The sequence below is a fragment of the Pecten maximus genome, chromosome 9 (assembly GCF_902652985.1).
Source record: "Pecten maximus chromosome 9, xPecMax1.1, whole genome shotgun sequence".
Classification (NCBI taxonomy): Eukaryota; Metazoa; Mollusca; class Bivalvia; order Pectinida; family Pectinidae; genus Pecten; species Pecten maximus.
In genome coordinates, this window is record NC_047023.1 from 20,818,918 (window position 1) to 20,846,699 (window position 27,782).

Here is a 27,782-nt window from a genome sequence, read left to right on the forward strand (position 1 = left end):
AAGACACTTTACTGCTTTCTACAGACTCGCACCCTGTAATAGAATCTGTACAAGATCTGCTCTCAGTGCTATAAAGAAGTTCATTGATAAAACATTGTATTTCAGAATAACCATATTGTTTTCTTATTTTTCTGATCAGTCTGATACACAAAATAAATGTATCATCGGGGACAACACATTTTAGATATTCTCATCACAATCATCACGACAAGATGCAGATGTATTGATCCAGAGCTTTTTTCTGAGGGCTTTTTGGAGCCAATGCTTGGCCCTATTCCCAAATGAAATTATCCAATATTTAAGCTAAATTACCAAAATTTGCAGTTCAAAAAGATTATGAAAGGCCACATCCCAAAGGACAATTAAAACCTGTAATCAACCAGAATTATATGCCACAATGCTTGGAATCTGACCTATAGCTACCCTCAGCATTTAATGCTTTCAGTGTTTTAAGATCAGAGCGCAATATTGACATATACTCTGATGCAGTTTTTAATGTTTTTGAAGTGTTGAGGCTTGTTTGTTTGTTTACAGATAAAACAATTAGGTTTCACCTTGTATCTGACTGTTTGTGTCTGTGTTACAGAATGTGAGAATCATGACCCATCAGGCAAGGAAGGGATCTCTAACAGGCCACGCTATTCCTGGCAAGGAACTCCACGTCCTGGAGGCGGAGAGACAGCAACGCCTCAGGTACACCACTATTCTCACTAACATCCGTCTCTAAACAGGGAGACTTTACTCTGGGTCAGACGGGCTCAAAACAAGGGTACTCTTGGTACAGTGGGCGATAAACACATTATTTTAAACAGCATGGGTTTCAAGTTAATTATTTTTCTATGTTATAACAAATTATCAGGCCTGTGAAGGTATTTCTATAACGTGTTTATTTCCTCATTATATATATTACTGTATTTCATTTTAGTCTTTGACTTTTAATTTGTAAAAACTGACTGTAAAGATTCTATTGGTATTAGCTAAGATTATTCATTGATGAGTATTACAGAGAGCCTGTCTGATGTCTGCTATTTGCAGCTAGTCATATGCTGGAAATGGCATGCAGCCTTAGGCAATCATATTCCAGAAGAGTGGCAGTACAGTTCTGATAGAATTACTGTCTCCCAAAGGAAAGCCTTCTTTCCTTTCCCGTCCCTGTTGCCCTCTTCACTTCTGACTCTGCTCTGTTTATTGCTGTTCTTTAGTGGCACTGAAATCTTTTTATGTACGATAGAATTCTCTCTGCGTATATATATGACTCCGTGTAGTATGTATATATGACTCTGTGTAGTAAATATATATGACTCCGTGTATTTTGGAGTAAACAACATGTTTAGGTTTGTCGGATTCATAAATAGGTTGTTGTCCTTTATTCGGACTAGCAGATTGTTTGGCTATCAGCAGCAATATAGCTGTATTTGAAACAAAACAGTAGAAAATTTTATTTGTTAAATCTTTTGAAAATTAATGAAAATTAAACACCAAGAAGTTTCGATTTATAAAATGCCATTTCTTTAAATGTTAGATTGCACAAGATGTTAGTTTGTGGAACCCTGGCTTGTTTAGTGTAGAGATGTGATATATTGATGTAGTTGTAAAAGTTCACTTAGGAACATCCATCAAACCTCCCAACACACTTCATTATAATACATCTTATTATATAAAAATCTATTGCTTTTCAATAGTGTCTCTCCTGATGTGACAGCTAGGACTAGTAGAAGTAATATGTAACCGTGACACAGGTCAGATTTCCTGGCAGTAGTTAGGATTGGGATGATAAGGTCACCTAGAATTCAAGTATCACTGATTGGCCATCCCATGTCTAGATCAGGACGATGTAGCACTCCGTCCATCTCCATAGCATGCAAAATATTTAATGACTAACCAAATAATATACACTGCAGAATTTGAAACAAACTTGAAAACTGCACTCTGCTATAGGCTGTGACAAACTTCAAAATTGTACTTTGCTATAGACTGTGACAGACTTAAATATTGCACTTTGTTATAGACTTTGACAAACTTAAATATTGACCTCTGCTATAGACTGTGACAAACTTAAATATTGCACTCTGCTATAGGCTGTGACAAACTTAAATGTTGCACTTTGCTATAGACTCACAAACTTAAATATTGCACTCTGCTATTAGACTGTGACAAACTTAAATATTTCCCTCTGCTATAGACTGTGACAAACTTAAATATTGCACTCTGTTATAGACTGTGACAAACTTAAATATTGCCCTCTGCTATAGACTGTGACAGACTTAAATATTTCCCTCTGCTATAGACTGTGACAGACTTAAATATTTCCCTCTGCTATAGACTGTGACAGACTTAAATATTTCCCTCTGCTATAGACTGTGACAGACTTAATTACTGTACTTTATTATAGACTGTGACAAACTTAAATGTTGCCCTCTGCTATAGACTGTGACAGACTTAAATATTGCACTTTGCTATAGACTGTGACAGACTTAAATATTTCCCTCTGCTATAGACTGTGACAGACTTAAATATTCCCTCTGTTATAGACTGTGACAAACTTAAATATTGCCCTCTGCTATAGACTGTGACAAACTTAAATATTGCACTTTGCTATAGACTTTGACAAACTTCAATGTTGCCCTCTGCTATAGACTGTGACAAACTTAAATATTGCCCTCTGCTATAGACTGTGACAAACTTAAATATTGCACTTTGCTATAGACTGGCAAACTTAAATATTTCCCTCTGCTATAGACTGTGACAGACTTAAATATTTCCCTCTGCTATAGACTGTGACAAACTTAAATATTGCACTTTGCTATAGACTGTGACAAACTTAAATATTTCCCTCTGCTATAGACTGTGACAAACTTAAATATTTCCCTCTGCTATAGACTGTGACAAACTTAAATATTGCACTTTGCTATAGACTGTGACAAACTTAAATATTTCCCTCTGTTATAGACTGTGACAAACTTAAATATTTCCCTCTGTTATAGACTGTGACAAACTTAAATATTGCACTTTGTTATAGACTGTGACAGACTTAAATATTTCCCTCTGCTATAGACTGTGACAGACTTAAATATTTCCCTCTGCTATAGACTGTGACAGACTTAAATATCTCCCTCTGCTATAGACTGTGACAGACTTAAATATTTCCCTCTGCTATAGACTGACAAACTTAAATATTTCCCTCTGCTATAGACTGTGACAGACTTAAATATTTCCCTCTGCTATAGACTGTGACAGACTTAATTACTGCACTTTGTTATAGACTGTGACAAACTTAAATATCACACTCTGTTATAGACTGTGACAGACAATAACAATTGCGATAATCAGGTAAAGTTATTAGATGTAGATAATATGGCTTGTGGGATTTAGAATAATCAATTGTATTAGAGACCAGTGTAAGATTATTTACCTATAACCACTTTAAGGTAGACACAACAGCTAGCTGGTTGTTAGCTAGATATGACCAGTAGTGAAGGTGTAACCTCTAAGGTGTTCATTTTATAATTTAACATGCAATTTGGTTCTATGCAGTTTATAACGTTAAATGTAGCCTTAGTCAAATGTAAATTAGTGTTGTATTGAAACCCCTTAGTCAAATGGAAATTAGTGTTGTATTGAAACCCCTTAGCATCATTGAACACCCTGATTTGTGAGCAGTGGCATTCAACACCATGACATGTGAGCAGAGATGTATATTTGAGAGCAGTAGCATTGAACGTTCTGACTTAATTGTAACCACTGACTTATACCCTCACTTCTAAACATTGAATATTCTACATTGTGAACAGTGACATTGAACACTCACTTTTGAGCAATGACATTGAACAAACCAAAAATGATTGTGCAATGCTAGCAGTTAATTGAACCAATTGACCTTAAACTTGTTAATATGTAATTTGATACATTAAATGGACCGTTGAGTGTACATTTTGAAATACTAGTAGTGACCTCAAACCTGATCAGTAATGATAATTTGAACTGACCTATGAATGACACTTTTAAATGACTGAGTGACCTTCAATTTGACCGTAGGTGATACTTTGGACTGACCTGCACCCAGTCTAGGTAATTATATTGATCATGGCATCCACAAGGTCTGAATAATTAGTCTGCAATCCTCTTGTCAGCAACGCAGATAGACCTGTCTGACAAGGTGGATTAAGTGGGTGTACCTCAGGAATCCGTCCATGTCAACATGTAGAATATGATTGATGATGTTTGATGGACAGAACTGACCATAAGGTTTCCCCTCCAATCACCGTAGCCTCCATCCTCATACATGTACAACACACTTGTAGCCAGAAAGGGGTAGAATCAATAACACACATGTAGTCAAATAAGGGATTCTAACATATGTATAGTGAAATAGTGTCAATTTAATCTAGTTATTGATAGACAAATTATCATCTCTGTCATTACAACTTCTTCCTCAGTTAGAATCATGCAATTTAGAAAAAACTCTTTAAGATTTATAATTGAAAAACAGGTTTGTTAAAAAATGTATATGAGTTCTTTCATCACATACCTGCATTATAGTATTCGAAAAAAGTAACGTCAAAGGCAATAAGACTGTCAGTTTTTGTAACTCAATAAAGGGGTCGATTTTCAAATAAAAAGGACATGTTACAGAGGCAGCTGGTACATGTATTATAAAACCTAGAGTGGGATAAATGCTTCAATTGTCTACAGATGTTCTCCCTCTTTGGTCTAGGTTTTTGAAATACTTTTATTGCACACTGTAAAATGTTTATCCAGGAGATGTTCTTCCAATCCCTCATCATCATCTGACCCTGATTTTTGGAGTTACTGAAGTGGAAAAAAATACAGCTAATACAATAAGGCTGAAGGGCACATAGTGACAGATACTGTTGGTTAGGTATAAGTCTAAGGAAATTACATTTCAAAAAGAGCAAAGTATTCTCTTATTTAACTAATAGAAAGCTAAAGTAAAAGTCCCTTGCTAGTTCTCAGCTGGCGGGTAATAGGCAAAACTAGAAGCTTGTGTTAATTCAATAGAGTCGGGAAAAGTTGGTATACAGAAAAAAACATTCTGTATAGCTTTTCAAGGCTGAGAGGCAGGGGAAGCATTAGGTGCAGTAGATTACAGATTCACCAAAGTTCAGGAGCTATAAAGCTCTAGCACTGCTGCCACATAAACAAAGGTTCAAAGGTCTTATATTTGTGTTGTTTCCAAACATGTTGGGAGCATTAAAGTGTCAGAGAGACATTTACTGTAGAGTGATGTCTGGACACGGTAGATATGGAGTATTAAAGGGACTGGCCATTCAGTGTCTGGACATGGTACATTCAGAGTATTAAAGGGACTGGCCATTCAGTGTCTGGGCATGGCAGATACAATGTCTGGACATTAGAGATATACAAAACTATGAACTCTCAAAGGGAAATATGATACTGTACCTATATTGTAACCTAGCTGAAAGAATGAAATTGTGTTTTACATGAAAAATCAACCAACATCAAATAAGCTAAAAAGTATTAACGAAAAACATATTCAGTTAAATATAAACTTTTGATATCAATTTGGAGTTAGACATTTGTTTCATCACTTACACAGCTGTTGACCTTGATCTATAGCTGCCAATAGGATTTCAGTCTTAGGCAAGGACTTAAGGAAACATTTGTACATCTACCTTAGTAAGGAGGAAATGTGAGTGGAGGAGGAATATAAATAAAATACTATTTACTAACAGGGTAACACAGGATAGGTGTTGGTGATAAACTATTACAGGATTTCTGTATTTATTCCTAAGCATTACAATTGCATTTTGGGGCACAGCATGTTATTAGGTATGCATTTATGAGAAAATACCTAACAGCTTTATTGAAAAATCTGGCAGCTCTTCTTCCTTAAAACATTGGGGTAGAATTTGTGCTTGTGTTGCTCATCTGAAATAATTTATAATTAGAAAGGTGAACAACCTCGTTTGCCAATCAGATCCTGGTGTATTTACCTGCCTGACATTTCCAGAGTCAAGTAGTCATTTGATTAACTGTCTATAAAAGTCAGAAATATTGAATTATATGACAGTTATGTTTCAGTTCATGAAGAACTGATGGTTAGCAAAGGCATAAAAGCAAGGAGATGGTTAATTTGTTTGTGGAGCGTGGCCTAAATGTTTCAAACATATGAAATTGATTTTACATTTCAAGGATGAAACTGAGGTCAAAAGAAGAGGCGAAAGTAGGGAGGTGGATTATTTTCTTCCCTCTCACCTGCTTGTGTCTTGTACATAATGTTACACATTACGATGATCACACTTTATTTTCATTCAGTGTGTAGGTTACAGGATGTCACACATTACAACAGTCTACTCCATACAGTTTGGGTATATACCATACATGCCCTAAAAAGGCACCCCATCACATCATACAGTGTAGTGGATTCTACATAGATATACTTACATTACACTTATTAGAATATTAGAGTGACTCATGGTTTTTTAGCTGTTGTACATAATTTAGATCTCACCTGCTGACTGTTTTTACATTATTAATGTAAATATATTGATTGAAAATATTAAAGGATGATGTTTTCATCGTTGCATTTTGAATCTACACCTCTGTGTTCCACCAGAACTTATTTTTACTGAACAGATATTAAATGTGTCACCACAATACTAAGAACTTTAAAAAAGTCAAGTCCCACCTTCAGATTCTGTGTAATGTGTAGAAGTGGTCAGCTCTAGATTAATTGATGCATGTATTGGCTTTGACCTTCTGCCTCCACACTGTGAAGTGAATTGGTCTCCAGCATTAACTCACTAGAGTGTAGGGGTAGTGACAGGTTGTTCTGAAGGCCTTGCTCACTCACATAGTGCTTTTACACTTGTTTTCAGTTTAGTGAGCTTGAGTAGTTTTAGGGGTAAAAAAAGGTAAGTGCCTTCACTAAGCTTACTAGTGAAGTTTCCTGTAGTAAACTCGATGTGTTCTCCATCTTTGTGTGTCCATCGTGGTACACTTGAGTGTTGTACTGAATCTCACCCTTTCTGATGTATTCTCTAACTGACACACCTCCCACCTCTAATGGACATGCCTTACTGGCCATGGCCATGGCATTTCTAATCAGGAAATAAAACAGATACTCAGGTTTTTGTCCAGAAAGAAATCTCACTATTGAAAATTTCTCACCAATTAAAATTAAGAAAAATATTATCAGCTGATAAAGAAATTCCAGAAAATTCTCAAAAAAAAAAAAAAAAAAATTAATTAATTACTATCCATACATTATTGACCAAATTATCTCCTGATCATTGTTGTTGTTTTTTGTACTTCTTGCTTCACTTTGATGACTTCCTCACCCATATTGTGTTCTTTTATTCCTTCTCTATTTATATATATATATATGTCTACTTCAATATCATGACTATTTTATGTTACCAATTCTTAATCTTTTAATCACATAACTGAATACTTAAATATTGTGTCTGAATAGTGTCCTGATTTGATTTAAAAATATAACGTGAATATTTTTTTTCGACGCTGTGTTTTAAATAAATTGATATAATCTATTGATGAGCTAGCTGTCTGATTCAGTTTTCAACCCTATCGGGTATAGACCTTTGGTACCACTGTTAAGATTAAGGTAGTAATCCACTGTTTGGCGACTGTAATGTGGACTTCCGTGACCATATCCTCCTCAGATCAATTACCAAATGTTACACCTGTGTAGACAACTGAGAACACTACAACAATGGTTCTGAAAAACTTTTAATAGAACAGCGTCCTTCACACTGGTAGTATTTGGTGTATGTTTATATCAATTCAGTGCATAAAACAACAAAATGTTCCTGGTACTGTTGGTGTTCTTTGTTTCCTCAAAGTTATTGGAAAATCTTTCTGAAGATGTATTTTGTTACAACAAAGTATTTTGTCCAAGTTGTCTGTTACCCCAACGAAAAAAGTTGTCTGATGGTGACCACATTCCTTCAGGTATTGTCTTGTTATTACGTATTGTCTGGTTATCATAAACAATGACAGTCATAAGTACATCATGATATCATCCAATCTTGCCCTGTTGGTACTTAAAAAAGACAAAAATTGCTTAGGGTTATCTCATTACATACAGAAACAAACTTTGCCCAGTTTTAGAATTTTGTCTCTTTGTTACCACAGACTATTGTCACCTGAGTGATGCCCTCCCTTACCACAGTAACAAATGTTTCCTTTCAAAACTGTCCCCAAGTATGCTGACAAAACATGCTCTCTAAGTGGTCAAACTGCTTTCCCTTTGCGTCAGCGATGGTCCTGTAGCGAATTTCTGATCCTGTAGGAAACTTGCATCAGCAGTCACCAGTTGCTCACCCTTTGTTTCTGATCCTGTAGGTACCAGGTTCCCTTCATTTATAACTGGTATGTTGCCTTGTTGACATGTTTTGAATTAAAGTTGCCCATTGCTCTTGTTTAGTGTCCATTGAGGGATCCCTGCTGAAGCATTCTGCAGTTGTCACTATATAAAGTGAACATTACTGACAAAGTTTCAGAGTTCCCTTAGATCATGCAGCCTTCTTAAATATCTCATGAGAGTCAGTGTAAATAACCAACTGTTGTCAGTGTTGATGTGTGATTTTAATGATGATACAAATCATTAAACTAGAGAGAAAACCAAAGGCTGGAAATATCTGATGATGTTGGCATATTTGTGTGTATCAATCATTATAGTGTACTAAACTTACCCATAACCCTTTCCTCTAACAACACATTATGCACTATAATTATCAGGCCCCCTAGCCAAGTACGGGTACACACCTGCAACATGCATCAATTAACATTTCTTGTTACGAAAGAAGGAAAGCACATTATTTATTGGTAACTGATAGCATTTTGAGATTTTAGTTTTTTAGAATGTTCTGGGAAAAAAAAAACTGCATCCATCCTTATTGCTTAAGATTTTAATGAGCACTTGTTAAATAGCATTGACAAATTTGACAGGATTTTTCATTGTCACTATTATAATCAGTCTGCAAAATTGCAATATCAATAAGCCACATACATTAGACAAACTGTCATTGAACTGTACATGATTAGTCCTGCTACTGCTATAATTTCTTAAAGGGTCATTCCTTCACTTGAATAAAGATTAGGTCATCAACATTTAACTTACTGGAAAAGGTATTTTTTTCCAAGTAGTAAATGTTCTGTTCTTTACATTAATAAGGCAGTTATACTCTCAAGATAAACCAAAGTTCTTCAAGTATTAAGTACTGAAAATTCTTAATTTGACCTGAAGTATCACTATTATTACCGCAAAGACATATGGCATTTGTATACGATACACATTTTTCTTGTACATTTCGATGTTAATTTCATTACATGTAGATACAAACACTCATTTAATCATCGTTCGGACATAGATTTCATCAATAGAAATTGTGCTTGTTTCTGATGTCCAAACAAAGGAATGCCCCTTTAAAAAAATTATTATGTTATTGAAAAAAATAATAATGAATACAAGAGTTACAGTATAGAGTACATCTGATAAATTGACTTCCTTTCACATTTTGCCAGCAATTCCATTTTTTCCCTTTTATTCCTGGTAATAGGAAGGTTCCAGTTCTGTTATTTGTTATTCAGTAAGTTACATGACCCTTCAACATCCGTAGAGTAGACCTACCATCTATTATATAGGTGTGGTATGCCAATTGATGTTAACTTGTCTCAGTCAGATTGGCCTTTTGGTGCTGGCTTTACACACATTAGGAGATTCAGAGACCAGACATCCTCTAGCTATCCAGCCTATAATTGGGAGGACAGAAATTAGAACAGCCATCAGAATTGCTGTTTTGGGATCCATGATCTATATTGATTCCGGTAATATCTCATCACTTCTAAACCTGACAGCAATCTCCGACCCATACAGCTCTGATAGTAATGATGGGAGGTTACCATCATGTTCAAAGTTACCATGTAGATTGTCAAGGGAATTGATATGTACCAGTCTGTTACAATAACTTCAAACACACATCACACAGATAAGATTCTGGGAGTCAGATCTCCAGTCACAAACTTCAAAAAGAGATGAGGATAATTTCACCTATATATTGATGACCATTTTTGCTATAGTGTTAATTTACTCATATTTGTTTTGCGTGATAGCTGTCTTGAGATATGCCAGACGAGGAAGTCATGTCGACACTTTCTGTATGGCATTTTGATACTCTTTACGTTCTATGAGTCATCATTGAATTGAATAATTAAAAAATCAAAGTGACCAGATTACTTTCTGTGGCTCTGACATTCAGACAGATGTATTGGTTTGACACGGAGATAGGAGATATTGGACTATGGTCTACGGCCGGGTCACAGTGATCAATATACAAATACAATTGTACATTAGTATCAAATCAAATGACCCAGGCTTCTTATAGTGTTAGGTGCCTTTCTAGTTGTTACAGACGATTACTCTTGGGCAATAGTCATACCCTAGAGTGAGCCTGACATTTTAGTAACAGACACTAAGAGGGTCCACAATGCAGATTGAATGTATGGTGAGTACCTGAACGGCTGGAGTGATGAGGTTCTGTAAGTAGACGATGTAATGGAGAAATATCTAATAAAACTGATGCTCTCTTAGGTCCCCATGTTCCTCAACACATTACCATCACATATACTGCCAATATGGCTTAAGACATGCAAGCCGAAGCTGCTGTTAAGTTGTCTTGTGACTACAGGCTACTCACTACATATATTGACCCATGCATGTTTTTATGCCAGGAATAATTGCCAAACTTGCAGCGCAGTATGCATTTTCATTGTTTAATATTGAATGTCTTTTACCTGTTGATTCTCTCATCAGTGCATTATCGTAATTTATACTGTGTTCTGGTGCCAGTTCGTCACAATCTATTAGTCTGGGGTTAACAATTCTGTCTGATGATCAATTACCTGCCAAGGTAAGGTTAACCAACAGGCTCTCAATAAACCATTTCTTTCTACCATAATAACTTTTCATTAATAAGCTACGTTTCACTACCTATTACCCTCTGCAGATTGGTAATGTTAACTATATTTTCTGTAACATTGAAATATTTTTGTTGGCATGTTGTTTCCATTCTCTTTCTTTTACCTAATGTTGATTGTTTTGATGTTTAAAATTCAACCTAATGTTATCAACCTTGAATGTAAACAACGGTTTGTGCCGCATTGCTGCATTAAGTTTTAATAACATCTAGTTAAAGCTTATTTAACTCAAAGTCTACCGAATTATATGCCACTGTGATTTCATTTGACCATCATTGCTGTTCTTGATGACTAGTTGACCTACAAGGTTTTGGGGTCCTGAAAATTTAATAACTGATGTTGGACTCTGGAAATGAATCTATAGAATCATTGAATTATTTATTCAGAATTGGAGATGTCTTCTTCTCCCAGACAGGTAGGTTAAGTATTTGAGTACACAAGTACGTTTGTACCAAGAAAAGTAAGAAGAGGGAGTGAAACCAAACAGCCAATTGGTCCAGACATACAGGTGTATAGGGAGAACATTAAAGATGGGGTTGTTGGAACAGCAATGATTGATCAAATGTAAGGAATATCTACAATCCAAGCTCTTCAGTCATCAAACATGGAGAATAACTATTAGAATAATGAAGGATTAAGTAAAAGTTATTGTTTTTGCTCAGTCCTGATGGGAGACATGTCAACGGTGAAGTTTGTTTGACACCGGAATCAGACTCCGTCAAGACGTCTACCAATATATCTGTCCATTTTGACAATGAAAGGTAAAAGATGCCGCCATTCAATAACTATAGGCAATGTTATCCTGACAGAGTCCACACTGCCTGCTATAGATACTGACTGAGGCTTACACAACCAAGTTCTTCATAGGGAATGGAGATGTGGGCATGGGTGCCATCACCAGTAGACTAGTGCAGATCAGGGAGAGGGACACAGGATATATATAAATTGATAACTACAAAGACAGGAACATATAGGGCTCCTGTGAGACTTCAGGAAAGTTAGAAACAGAGGGTATTTATAAGGCTTGAGGAAAAGAATGAGGGCAAGGGATATGTTGATATCATTGGGTAAAAATTAAAACATGTTATTAATTAAATGTGAAATTAAAATTGATTTTTTAACTACGTAAATATAGGAGCAGATTAACGGCAATCTAGTATTGGCACCTTTGTGGATGGCTATTCTCTCCTTTTTGCAAGCCATAGTTTATTGTAAGGTGGAGGGGAGTTAGCCATGTCAGATCATAAACAGGTTAAAAGATATGACTTTGTAGTAACAGCAGATATATATTAGAAAATAGTTTATGCCAAACTTCTTGATAATTTTGACTTATATTGTGGAAACCTTTACGCAGAATGAACAGAAAGTTGATGTTATTAATATTGAAATATAGAAGTCATGTTTGCTGCTAATTAAAAAAAACAACCTAGCAAGTCAAATACAGTGGAATTAAATAACGGCTGATTGAATCTCTACAGGTGGCACAGTTAAAAGCTTTAAGGAATAGCTATAGATTGATGGGGAAGCACTTGGTTGGTGTAGCTCACGACAGTGATTAGTCTCCTGTACCACTGCACGATTACCTCCCCTGACTGTGACATGCTCCTATATTGCATGTACTGGATTATAATAACTTATACATACCACCAGTAATTGCTTGACTTTCCCTCCATAATCTTACTTTTTGTACTCTGTATTGCTTGATAATGGTGCTGGTTAGCAGTCTAGTGATGCATGCTATAAGCAGATCGACATGCTGATATATTGATAATCATTTTTATTATTGTAGATATTTTTTTTGATTTAGGAGTTAATGACTTGATGCATGAGCTAAATTGAAAAATATAATTGTATATAATATACATGTAGTAGTTTCTTATCTTGTTTACTTTTGCAATTACTGTTTAATATTTAGGACTTTTGTTTACCAATTTTGGTCTTAAGCATTAATTCATAATCAAACACCAAAATAATCTTGATCAGAGAAGTTTCGGAGATCACAGATGCTACATTGTTTTGATTATCTTGTCTTCTGTAGATCCTACATAAATAAGTACACTAAGTTGGAGCATGTTTATAATACCATTTTCTACCACAATACCCTGTGTTATTCAACTCTCAGACCATCAGTTAATCATTACAGCTGTTGATTAACGATCTGTTTATACCACACGTGGTATAAACTCTGTACGCATTTTGATTGGCTAACACGGTGAACTTTGACCCAAGCTGCAATTGTTATTGACGTCATCAATAATCTAATGACGTCACATCACCGAGTCCCGGACGTCACCGCTACACTTTATTTGCATACGCGAAATTATACTTGGCCACGTTTCCCTTTGATTCAAGCCAATATTATTGTGGTAGAAACAGGTCACATGACTCCAAATTGTTGGATATGGAATTTATTTATGTGTCTTTTGTAACTTTTTAAAAAAAACTTACTCGTGTGAAATAAATTCCATATCCAACAACCACTCGTTGTGTAACCTCTATATAATCATATATAACAGTCTCAATACTTTGTGAGAAAGAGTTTGTATGATATCATCTGCGAATGTGTAAAAAGTACTCACGGTTTCATCAACGATTACAATTCACTGAATTGAAGCAAATGGTAGGAATCGGTCAAGTCTTTCCCCCAAATAATGATACCACCACTTGGTACATTGCATTTCTTATGATGCTGATTTAGTTTTGTCAGTAAGCAAATCTCTAGAGCCTTGTTGTCTGCTGCACTCTTTGTTTCATATCTATTGTTTACAAACCTTTTGGCGACTCTGCTGTATGCCAACATTTAGTTGATTTTAATGCAGAATATTTTAACATCTTGTCAATTCTGACTTGGAAAACACCAATCTTTTATTGACTCTGATTTTAGTGTGCAAATGTACACAAACCTTTTGAGAATGTGACTTTGTGTAGTACTTTGTGTGGTACAAACCTTTTATTGATTGTGACTCAGTGTACACAAACATTTTAGTGATTGTGACTCAGTGTACACAAACCTTTTAGTGATTGTGACTTAGCGTACACATGTTGCAATAGTACACAAACTTTTTTGTGATTGTGATTTTAGTTTACACCTCCACACAAACCTTTTAGCGATTATGACTCAGTGTGCCGAGCCTTCCAGTGATTGTGACTAAAAATTTCACTGAACTTGACCTGCTATGAACAAAAATTGGTCACTGCAACCAATAACTATATTGTACAAAAGTGTTCATTATTCACTACTAAACCTAAATTTATGTTTGGTAATTACTATAGTCAAAATCGCTGGTGGTGTTGTGCTTTTTTGCTTGTAAAAAAAACTGTATTTTCTTGACTAACCAAAAGCATTAACCTTTTCATTCTTTATTTGTATTTTTATGCCTGTACAACTTTTGACGAGAGACAGTTATTGTATGTTGATAAAGGTTTTTGTCAGTATTTCAAACCTCTTCTGCTAAATCCTTATCCAATTCATGGAATTTTCCTATTTCAATTGATGGTGAAGTAATGTCAAATATTTAAATTTTCCTATCTCAAAGGTACTGAGTTTGTTGACACTTGAATTATCAATTCAATACTGTTAACAATATTTCCAAAATGTTATCAGCTAACATTGACTGCTTGTAAATATCTTTCTGCGGAAATAAAAAGTAATGAGGAACATTCCCTGTGGAAATGAAATGTTTTTTGTTTGATGATTTAATGTAATTGTAATTTCATTTTCAAGAACCTAGATGTTTTATTGTATGTAACAATACATTGTCATGAACTCAGTGTCACAAACATATCTACATTGTACTAAATATGTAATCCTCATCTGTTTAATGTTTAATCGTTTGTTATAAAGGCACCTTATGTTTTATATGATCCACTTTAACTGCTGTCCTATGTGCAGCATTGATGTGCACCCTACATGGAAACCTCCATCACAGATGTAACAATGTGAATTTCACTGTCTGCTCATCATTTCTAACACATCAGGAACGGTAGCCTTGGTGCCAGCAAATGCTTGATTAACTCTGTCTCAGTGATGGCGACTCAGGATTATATACTTCCCTGAAATGAATTTCTTAAGATGCATTTATGTGATAATATGCTGTAGGTTAAATAATTTCCTGTCTAAAAAATATCGCCAGTGTCAAATTTTGCCAACTTTATTTATCACTGAAATTTCATCACAGCTCATACCATATGCCTTGTCATAACCTAATTAGTTCTGGAGTCGAACAATTAGCTTTTCGACAGCCCAAAATCCAGTAGGAATTATGAAGTTAATATTGATGCATGGGCATACAGTGAATGGAATGTTGAAGTATGCAGATTTCCTGTGGGGTGCTTACCTCTATTATTATACTAATGTCTACCTGTCCTGTGCTGTTTATAACTAACATTGCATGTATTTGTAAAATGGTCAAATGAAACCTCTTTTGTCTGACAAAACATATAATATTGCATGCTATTGAAATTAGCTGTGTGAGACTTATCTAAGCATGTTGTAAACCATTGTTTAGAAGTTCACACTGTCTAATGATATTTTCAATATAAAAGGAGAAAATTTGTTATTTACCAAAAATTATAAGTTTCAATTGAAATTTTTTAACAATAACAGTTAAGACAAAAGTTTTAAGAAATCAATTGAGCTTTCATTTGACCTAATGACTATAACCCATTGTACACTGTGTGTTTGTGTATGTGTATTGGCAGGCCTAACCAGACTGTGACCATTCTTGACCATTCCTCTACAAACCAGGAAACAAGGTTGGACCAACCGCTGGCCCTCACCAACAGTGGGTCATTTAATAATACTCAATTCACCAGGTACAGTCACCTGTGTAGTCACATGACACTTCTACATCTGTCACATTCTCTTGGGAGTTTGTTGTGTAGACTGTATACCTTTTTCTTCATAAACAGAAAATATCACAAAAATCAGTTAAAACCTTAAATCTTTTACCACATCGTCAGTTTGAAATATTTAATTGTCACATGATCAGCCTTGCTTGTCACATGATCACTTGTGAAGATCTTGTCACATGGTCTGTCCTGATGTAATTTGGCCTTGGAACTGCAATTGTATGTTCACAATGTTCCATTAAAGAACAAACAATACAGTCAATCAATCAACAGGATCTCTATCCTAAGCTTTCAGGCTTCCATCCCTACATCAGGGATTATAGTTTATGGTGCCCACCCTCGGTATCATCCATCTTTAAAATCAGACTAGGTCTTTGGAACTACAGCAGTCATATTAGGAACAGAATATTTTGCAGTTCTTCATGATAAAATGAAAAGGAACGAGTGAAAGATGGAAGATGGACAAAACACAAGGTCTCAAACCTGGCATCCCTCTAAAAATTGCTGGGAATTTAAAAACCTATAAAAACCTAAAAAAAAAGATATTTCTTTATCTGAGATTTCACTTACCAACAAAAGTCAGTTAAGACAATTATTTTTCTTTAAGAAATAAGAATCTTATTTAACAATGACTTAGATCACACACAAATGAAATAAAGATTTTGTGGCTTAAAAAGCGTTGTTCTGCGCGCTTGTGAATGTGACAAAATTTCCTTATGAACTTTTGATACTTGATGAAAGAAATACATAATATATTTTCATTTAGTACTGTAAGCAAGTCTGCAGACGCATAATGAAGATGAGATAAATGTATGAGCTAGTATTAGTATTTCACAATGTATAATTAAAGAAATATCAGGAAATTGCTGTTGTCTGATGACTTGAAGGCTTCATACTGAAGAGACAAAATTGAAAATGTTGACACTGTTGGCAACACCACAAATTTATCGACTGTCTGACACAGTATTACATATGTACATTACCTGAATATACAATGATTAACATTTGGTGAGTCATGTAGATAATCAATAAGTTTCATGCATATTTTCATGGATTATTTATGTTTATTTCAAGAAACGGAGATCAGACCACTCGCATGAATGTGTTTCAAATGAATAAAAAGGTTTTCAAAAAATTGGTAATTTCTGTCACAATTTCTGTTATCCATTCATAATGAACATACAAATTCCTAGTCAAGCATGAATCCAGTAAACACTTTAAGATGTGTGAAAATATCTAAGAACAAATACTGTACAATATTTGTTGTTATTGTTGCATGTTAGCTGCAGAGTAACTTGCATGTGCTGCATACATGAATAAATTGTATACAGTATATTGTGATTGTGAAATTGTACAGTTTATTTCTGTCTACAGCATTTACTGTTTTTCTATATATTCTGTATAACAAAAGCGGCTTTGTTTAAAACTTATGTAATGTTTTAATAATTTTCAATTTATTTGCAGCTGCTTGTTGAAGCAATGTTTCTCATGCCTCCAATAATGTCCTATCTTTGTAGCTAGTGCAATGATTTATGACAGGTCCTAATTTGTGTTTGAAGTTTGTAGGGTATTGTGACCATTAGATACTATCAAATAACGCCACAAATATATCATCCAGACACTAAAAAGAGATTTTGACCTTCACGAACTGAGCATGACGTATTTAATAAAGATCTGTAGTCGGATACATTAATTTATCATTCGTCAGTTGTATTTACATAAAATAGTCATTAAAACTTAAAAACTATGAAGATACATTTTGAAAGACACAAAATAACTGACTAAATTATTGACAAGATAACTTATCTGAAGGTGTAATGTAACAATTAATGGAGAATATTAACTAACCAGGGTACATATTTAGTTTACCATTACAGGAAGATTTGAACAAGGGCAGCATCAAAAATGTTATGTGCTTGTGTTAGTATGCATGCATTTCTATTGCAAATACATTTTGTGTTTTAAGTTCTGGAATTTAAAAATGAAATAATCCTCATGTATATAAATCCTATTTCATTAATTGGTCATGCAAAAGACCTATTATTGTTAAGAGATAAGTTTTACGTAAGCAGAGCTCTGCACAAACGTTAAGTTGACCTTAAGGTCCAATGGTTTTGTATGGTAGCCTAAGAATCGTGGGGACCCAGGTAAGATGAAGTTGTATGGGCGTAATCTCTAGATCAGTTGAGCGCCTCACAACACATACATAAATACTTCACAAGTCAGTCTTTGTGTCACAGTTATCAGTCTTGATATGTCAGTGTGTTCAAGTAGGTAATCAAGCAATATAATACCCTAATTTTTAACCGATATGAAATATTGATTATAATTTGTATTGTACTATATGAACATCAGAGTTACTCAGTGTCAATCAGTTGTACTGTATATCAGACTAGCCTGATAACACATACTGTAGTCTTCTGTTAGAGAAGCTATCTTATCCCAAAATTCCACAGATGAATGTTTATATATCAGTATTTCAGCTTTACTGTGATCCAACTGATTACAATGATTTCCAATTGTTATAAATATCACAGTTGCATCCCCTTTTCACATGAATGTCAATCTCTAAAAGAGAAAATTGTCTGAATAGGATTCTCATTTCTTTTGTCTGGGTCTAATGATAGGTTTTACTCACAGAAAAATTGAGGTCCTGTACATAGACTACAGTTGGCCTCTATCTATGTTACTGAGTGTCTCACTGACTACAGTTGGCCTCTATCTATGTTACTGAGTGTCTTACTCTGTAAGTAGGTTGCGGTGTGCCACACTATATTTAGACACACGTAACTAGGGGCTACAGTGTGCTACACTATATTAAGACACACGTAACTAGGGGCTACAGTGTGCCACACTATATTTAGACACAAGTAACTAGGGGCTACAGTGTGCCACACTATATTTAGACACACGTAACTAGGGGCTACAGTGTGCCACACTATATTTAGACACATGAAACTAGGGACTACAGTGTGCCACACTATATTTAGACACACATAACTAGGGACTACAGTGTGCCACACTATATTTAGACACACGTAACTAGGGGCTACAGTGTGCCACACTATATTTAGACACACGTAACTAGGGACTACAGTGTGCCACACTATATTTAGACACACGTAACTAGGGACTACAGTGTGCCACACTATATTTAGACACATGTAACTAGGGACTACAGTGTGCCACACTATATTTATACACACATAACTAGGGACTACAGTGTGCCACACTATATTTAGACACATGTAACTAGGGACTACAGTGTGCCACACTATATTTATACACACATAACTAGGGACTACAGTGTGCCACACTATGTTTAGACACATGTAACTAGGGGATGCAGTGTGCCACACTATATTTAGACACACATAACTAGGGGTTACAATGTGCCACACTATATTTAGACACATGTAACTAGTCACTACAGTGTGCCACACTATATTCATAGATTACACCTGTAACTAGGGGCTACAGTGTGCCACACTATATTTATAGATTACACCTGTAACTAGGCTACATGGTGCTCCTTTCTATTGAGACAAGGCTAGCTACAGTGTGTCCTACCCTATTAAGACACATGCTACTTGACTACATCGTGAATTAGTTTAAACATATATGTAACTAGATTTATTCTTTGTTGTACTTTGGTACTAATAATACATTTTGCCCCTTTTTACTTTGTTGTAGCCACAATGACAAGGGAACAGCTGGAACAGACCAGGGATCTGTGTCTGAACGCCTCAATGTGGAAAAGAATACCAAGGAACCCCAGGCATTTGCTCGTGCCAGGTCAGTTATACATACAACTGATAATCACTGTCAGTCTTTTAGTGTATTGTATCCATTCTTATTCAATACTCTAATTTGTATTTCTTACTTTGTTTGATTCTATTTTAGATTGAAGCATTCAATTTCCTTGACTCAGCTGCTGAGCATGGTACATTCGTATAATCATGGTAACCAAAATGCAAAATGGCACTATGTTACTTGAAGACTTGAATCACTAGAGCATATCAGTGCAGCTACTTGTATATATTAGGAGAAATATATATGTATGGTTGATGTAGTTTACTTTGGCAGATCTTCATGCATGGATACTGCATGCAAATCTCAATGTACAGATTTGCTAGCAATAAACATAGTGTTTGCAAACTGATGTGAGAGAATGGTCTCAACTGACAGTGTAAAGTCAGGGTGTTCCTTTTTTGTTGTTCCCTGTGTAAGGTAAAGACTCCCTCTGTTAACTGTGTATGACCTTGAGAGACTATGGTGGCCTTTTTACCCCAGTTTTACCCTAATGTTGATCCCTGTAAGGTAAAAGACTCCCTCTGTTGGTCTTGTCTGTTTACGACCTTGAGAGACTATGGTGGCCTTTTTACCCCAGTTTTACCCTAATGTTGATCCCTGTAGGGTAAAGACTCCCTCTGATGTCTGTTTACGACCTTGAGAGACTATGGTGGCCTTTTTACCCCAGTTTTACCCTAATGTTGATCCCTGTAGGGTAAAGACTCTGTTGTCTGTATGACCTTGAGAGACTATGGTGGCCTTTTTACCCCAGTTTTACCCTAATGTCGATCCCTGTAGGGTAAAGCCTCCCTCTGTTGTCTGTATGACCTTGTGAGACTACGGTGGTGCCGTTTTTACCCCGTGTTGTTTCCTCAGGTAGTGGGTGGTTGGTAATTAAAGGTAGCACCATCTGTTTCTTCAACCATTTATAAACAACTACAGGATATTGGTGTTAGGAAAACTTGCTAATGAGAACTAAAAATCATTTTTCATCCAGTGAATTAGTTCTGCAGAACCTCTGTATTTTCCTAATGGAATATTAATGATGTTTTTCAAAGAAGTAAAGGATATTTTCTGCACACACAATTACATCTCCATTATTTATACAAGATAGTTTGTTTAATACATATTTCATCTGTTATCATGCCCATACCTGATATGTTTACCATTTAATGAATACTAAAATCTAAACCTACAAGATAATGCTGAATTTATCCTTCAAGAAATTCTAAAGGTGTTGCTAAAAATATATTTGTCCTTTGAGAAGTTATCCAAAAGTGCGGATGAATTTGTATTGAAGGTATACTGCAAAATTTGTCCTTCAAGACAATCTTCAAATACGCTGCTGAATAAATTGTTCTTGATACTCTCCCAGAAGTAATTTTCCTGCAAACTGTTACCAAAATGTAATACATATGGTGATAATGATAATGGCATTAGGTGTCCAAAATTATATTGAGTCATTCAAGAAATTATCCGAACATAAAATGAAATATTTTAGAATGGTGCCCTGTCTCCAGTAATTTATAGCGAATTTCCCTGTGTATTGTGTCCCTCCTTTTATGTTGTCATAGCCGCAATGTTTAGATGTTTCTGTCTCTGTTTCCCCCCATGCATGCTCAAATAAATCTACGGTAAGTCTTGATACGTTTTGTTATTTTCTCTCCTGTGTGTTGAAATGTTCATCACAAATATTCCACCTGAGTTGATCGATCTTCTTTAGCTCCCAAAGACTGTTTTTCATTCCATTTTCTATTAAGATTGATAGCATTTTAATTGGCATTAAACTCACATTCTCCTCTGAAGATTGATAACATTTTAATTGGTATTAAACTTACATTATCCTCTGAATTTAATAAACAATTGAAAATCTCTACCTTAACAGTACTTAGCTCTTCAGATTTAAATCATATGGTAAATGTAATTCTTTACATCCATTATTTAGAAAGACTATTTTAAAAACACTTGTCTATATTCTTTGTTTTCATTAGATTTCGGTTCCTTGGTACCTTCATCAACTTTTTATCACTCAATAATTCCACGAATTTTCATATGCTTAATAACTTTTGCCAATCCCATAATTTTTCCGTATATTTCACACAGACTGTCTCACTTTAGCTGACACAATGCTCAACTGATTTTTACACTTCATTTGTAGAATGTTCTTTACATCTTCAACAAATCTCTATTTTCCATTTACTGTAAACTCCCATTATAGGTTCTGAAGTTGTGTGGCTTATTAGGTGATATCATGGTCGGTTCTTGGAAGACTTTACTTTAAAACTGGATACTTCTCTGTCTTGAAACAGTTTAGAAACACAAACATGTAAACCATATACAATAAGACATACGGCACCCTGGTTAATCCTCCTATATACATATAGACACTCTCTGCTATCCAAACCACCTAGAAGAGTGATTGTATGATCTTAAAAATAGTACACTTGAACAAGTATAAAGAACAAAGAACTGTGAGGACATTGTAGGGAGATTAGGTGTTGGTAGCATTCAGCAAGTTCTTGACAATTTGCTTACAGGGATCTAGCCACACTCGTCACATTGATGGCTTGGGAAGCCCCATAACCCACCAATCATGCTGCATCGATTTGGTGTTGACATGTGTGACAGATAGGGGTCAGAATCCTTCAGATCTATCACAGATAGCTCCAGTTAACTGATTTGAAATCGAGAGTAGAATTTCAGCAAGAGAACATTAAGAACACAGCTTAGCTGGTATTGGCTCAGTATTAATCTAAAAAGCATTTTGTCGGGTTCTTAATACTGACAAAAAGTCCAGTTTCATCATCGCAAGGAAGACCGTGAAATAACAAGGGCATCTAAACAAGGTTTTAAATTGTTTTACTCTTGAAGACTCAAATGTCTTGATTCTTGCGTAACATGTTGTAGATAACAATCTTAGAAAGTTATAAAGACAAATATTGCTGTTTGTCAGCAAAATTTATCAGTACCGAGTACAAGTGATAACAAAGTTGAAGGACTTTCAAACTAGGTCAAATTAAGATTAATATGAAAATCAGGCTGTCTTTAATTATGAATTGATTTAAGAGCTTCGACTGGTTTTGTAAAACCTGCTGCTACAATAACTCACACTATCCAGTCAACTCCCTGATGGCGTTGTTGTTGATTCTCGTAGTTTTCAGAAGGCAGATGAACAATCTGACGAGGGGTCATCAGAGTCATTGTTGCATGACTACATTGAGTAAGAATCTCTCTTTATAACCCCCTCAGATGCATGTCAAGCTACACAGGCCGACGCCATTGTAACAAGGTGGTTCTATTTAACCAGGAAAACCAGATGTCCCCCATTATCTACCACCTCCTCCAAATACTTCTCATTTGATCACTTCATTACCACTCCTTATGCTTTAAGATTTCCTATTCTTCTGCTTCTTATTACTCCGTGACATCTTTTGGGCATCACTTCATAACAACACTTGCACCCTGATATATCCTTCAGGACACAACCCTCCATGACAACTATTTGACAATTCATAATCCTCTATGACATTTAACTGCTGGACACTTTATAATCCTCCATTACAACTTCTGGACGCAAGAGACAACTATTGGACACTCTATAACCATCCCTGACAACTATTGGACACTCTATAACCATCCCTGACAACTATTGGACACTCTATAACCATCCCTGACAACTATTGGACACTCTATAACCATCCCTGACAACTATTGGACACTCTATAACCATCCCTGACAACTATTGGACACTCTATAACCATCCCTGACAACTATTGGACACTCTATAACCATCCCTGACAACTATTGGACACTCTATAACCATCCCTGACAACTATTGGACACTCTATAACCATCCCTGACAACTATTGGACACTCTATAACCATCCCTGACAACTATTGGACACTCTATAACCATCCCTGACAACTATTGGACACTCTATAACCATCCCTGACAACTATTGGACACTCTATAACCATCCCTGACAACTATTGGACACTCTATAACCATCCCTGACAACTATTGGACACTCTATAACCATCCCTGACAACTATTGGACACTCTATAACCATCCCTGACAACTATTGGACACTCTATAACCATCCCTGACAACTATTGGACACTCTATAACCATCCCTGACAACTATTGGACACTTTATAACCATCCCTGACAACTATTGGACACTCTATAACCATCCCTGACAACAATTGGACACTCTATAACCATCCCTGACAACTATTGGACACTCTATAACCTCTATGGCAACCATTGGATATAATCCTCATGGCAACTATTGAACACTCTATGGACACTTTATAACTGCCCAGACCATTATTGGACACTTTATAATCCTCCTTAACATTGATTGGACAATTTGTAATCCTCCATGACAACTGCTGGACAATTTGTAATCCTCCATGACAACTGCTGGACACTTTGTAATCCTCCATGACAACTATTACACACTTAGTAACCTCCATGACAACTATTGGACTCTCTATATCCTCCATGACAACTGCTGGACACTTTGTAATCCTCCATGACAACTATTACACACTTAGTAACCTCCATGACAACTATTGGACTCTCTATATCCTCCATGACAACTATTACACACTTTATAACCTCCATGACAACTATTGGACTCTCTATATCCTCCATGACAACTGCTGCACACTTTGTAATCCTCCATGACAACTATTACACACTTAGTAACCTACAATGTACATGACAACTATTGGATTCTTGGTAACTTGTCAATAAAACCATGAATAACCCATTGTCAGCATTCAGATTGTTGTAACACCAGGTCTCTTTCTAAAAAAATCTCTCATATCCCTTATGAGAACTATTGACTGTCTGTTATCATTTCATGCTACCTATTGAACATCTGATAGCTATTGATGAGTGGCAAATACTATGGCTTATTTTTGAAGAGTTATATTTTCATGAGAACGTCATCCTTTTGAAGCTTGTTACAACTGTTTGATGCTAGATAGCCCTATCATTGAACACCTGCATGCACTGTATTGATGCTAGTTATATAATGAGGTTGGACAAGAAAAAGCAGAACATTTCCACACCACTGCTGACTCCAAAAACATTTCAAATCTGTATATCATCCCAGGATCACTTCAATATGCTTGTGCACACTATTGTTGATGTTAACATAAATATGAACATTTTCAATCTTTGAAATTTTGCTCTGTTGTTCAAAGTATGACTATATTCTTTCACTGATCAGTATTATAATAAAAAAAAACACCAACAAAATGTGTTAGTTTATAAAATGTATTATGTAGAGGCTAGTTGAATATATATAGTTACTCAAGGTTCAAAGCTAGGTTTGAAGTTTTACAAGATCCTGTAAAAACAGTTAACTGAAATGTTCACAGAAAGACAAGCATGGCTGTTCGAGCTCAGTAAGTAAACAGTTCTCCGTTTCAGTTAAATCACTCTCTCCCCAACATGATGGCAGATGTATGTCAAAACTCACAGGTTACTGTTTCCCATCGATTGGAACTAAAGTCAATAATCATTTGTTCTATTTTGAATTCACCTACCAATTTACCAATTGTTTCTTATTTTGGGCATGCAACTGGAGAAAATTAAATCTATGTTCTTTGCATGTTATATAGGAAGCAGCAAGCTAAAAAAAAAAAAAAACCTGTGGAGTTTTGAAATGCATATCCCTCATTACTGGTTCCTATAGCTGAAAGAGGATTCCAATCCTTTGGCTTTTTGTTACTTGAACATATAGGTTAAACATGAACTGCAATCTACTTTCCTTGGTTTTCAAAGTCTCCCCATTCATTGTCGGAAGTTTTCCTGCCAATGTGTACATCAAGATTTCAAGATAAATAGGATCAATATGGGATGGAGTAAGCACATTACACTTGAATGTCTTGTCAATATTATTACAAGCATCCACACAAGATCTCTCATCTCCCGGCAGAGATGTATTTGAAGTGATTCTATGACCATACAAGAGAACTTTGTAACAGTGGGGTTGTTGGAAGTTAATTACTTGAGATAGGGGTGAAGATAAAATGTCACAAAAAAACCCTGAAGAAATCAAAGTTTCAAATTAGCAGAATGTGGCAACAGAAACAGATTTTTTTCAAAAACACGATTATTTTTATCTTTTTTTTTAATCTTTTTTCCTTTGATGTCTAGATATTTTTAGATATGGGGGGAGGGCTGGGACCAACTAAAATGGAAAGCAGGTTGCAGTTTAAAGTGTTTTTTTTTAATTTTCCTTGAATATGTTTCCCCGTCGCTTGTATATAGAATGCTGGGCTACACTCCCTTGAGAAAGTTGTGGCAATTAATACTATAGATTACTGACATTTCATGCTCACAGAAATTCATAACTTGACCATTAAGTGTCTATAATGATAAGGAAATTTATTCATATATCATTCAGCTTGATGTAAAAATAATTGCTCACATGATACTTGAATTTGTGACGGATGCTTAATGTGGATTAATGTGAAAATACATGAAATCTAAGTAATGTACAGTATATGAAAGCCTCAGGGGATTAATATATAGACCCCCACGTGCCTTGATCCTCGCTGTTCTACAGGAACGTCAAATCTACTGCTCACAGAAACCTCTCGCAGAGTTGCAAACACTTTCTTTTTTTCAGGTTTAAGAGGAATGCAGGCAGTTATAAGAATAGCCTTCTTATCAATCAGGGATATTTATTGCACAATAATGCTGTATGTTGTCGTTGACTTTGTAGCTATAATGCAACATATAGCTTATCTGCAAATAGCAAATTATCATTGGTCTTGTTTTAAAACCAACAATAAATGAAGAATTTAATTTCAGTGCTTGTTCAGAAAACAAACACTAATTAAAAAATTATCATATAATGATTGAGTATTTATATTTATAACTTGATACAATTAACGAAAATTTAGGTGTAAAACAGCATGCACTGACTGATGCTTCAGATTGTTATAGTTCAACCTTATTTAAGCTTGCTTGTATATTAAGGCATCAGATGTCGTCATATGATGTGTGATTTCGTATTTTACTCAAGTTTTGTTTATTATGTATGATTAAGATGTTATTATTGTAATCCATTGTCATGATTTAAATACGAATTTTGTATTTTATTTTAGGTTTTTTTGTTTTGGTGTAAGATTTGTGTTGAATTTGATTAATTCAAGTTATGTTGTTAATTTTTTTGTATTTTTTCTTGTTGCATTTCAATTCTATACCTGGAATGACCCGTAGGTTCAGGTGCGAAAAATCACTTTATTTTGAGTGATCTATACTTCTGTGGTGAATTCACAAGAATATTGCTCAATCTGTCTGCTTGTTGTACTGCATAACCTTAATTGTAAAGCTCACGGCAGACTCCTGTCTCAGATGTTGTTTGTACATCGAATCTCAACACTTTCTGTATAATATAGTTATATTTATAATGTATCATACAGATTCCTTTAACTTTGATACATATATTTGCAAAAGTTTACTGGATTTTCTGTAATTATTTTGCTTTTGAATATATAACCAGCTAGTAATTCATATCCAATTTTGAGGCAAAATTGCCATGAAAGATCTGCCAGCCGCATTATTGCCTGTTATGTAAACCCTTTCTGATCTCCAGTGGATCCCTGATCTTGTCCACCTGTTGGGATACTGATCTACTGTATACTTATATACATAGCAACAGTATCATACCATACAACCCAAACAATTGTCATGGTAAATCTTGTGATTGAATATTGTTTAGATTTAGGTTTCCTCTCTCAAGTGTCAAATTACTGATCCTCTATGTTGTCCTTATATATATAGTCATATCCTAAGTAGATCCACCCTTTAACTCCCCAACCACAATGCTGTATTGCCAATGAGGCTGAGTTTTCCCTACAATTTTTCATCCGGATACATTAAAGAAATGACTGAGTTAAACAAAAAAAATTTGAAAATGTAAAAGATCTTTCGAGCAATCTAAAATATGACAGAAGAACCATGAGAAATTATTATTTAACCTCAAAGATAGCTTTCCTTGAAATGTTTGAGTAAGTAGTCACTCTCAGGAAGTCACTCCATGCAAGATCCATTGTCTCCATTTGTCCAACATATTAAATATTATCTGCTGGCTATTGCCTACTTATCTTAATTGGAATCAAGATTATAGTT

At 35.3% G+C, this 27,782-nt stretch overlaps 1 protein-coding gene across 1 annotated transcript in view; it reads left to right on the forward strand.

Annotated features, from left to right (window-relative positions):
* Nucleotides 1-27,782, forward strand: part of LOC117334499 (sodium/calcium exchanger 1-like) — a 185,966-nt gene that overhangs the window by 136,634 nt on the left and 21,550 nt on the right. Inside the window, exons 6-11 of the mRNA XM_033894155.1 lie at nt 587-693; nt 6,861-6,896; nt 11,643-11,741; nt 15,682-15,795; nt 19,525-19,626; nt 25,019-25,045. Coding sequence (XP_033750046.1) covers nt 587-693; nt 6,861-6,896; nt 11,643-11,741; nt 15,682-15,795; nt 19,525-19,626; nt 25,019-25,045 — 485 coding nt within the window. The remainder of the gene's footprint in view (nt 1-586; nt 694-6,860; nt 6,897-11,642; nt 11,742-15,681; nt 15,796-19,524; nt 19,627-25,018; nt 25,046-27,782) is intronic.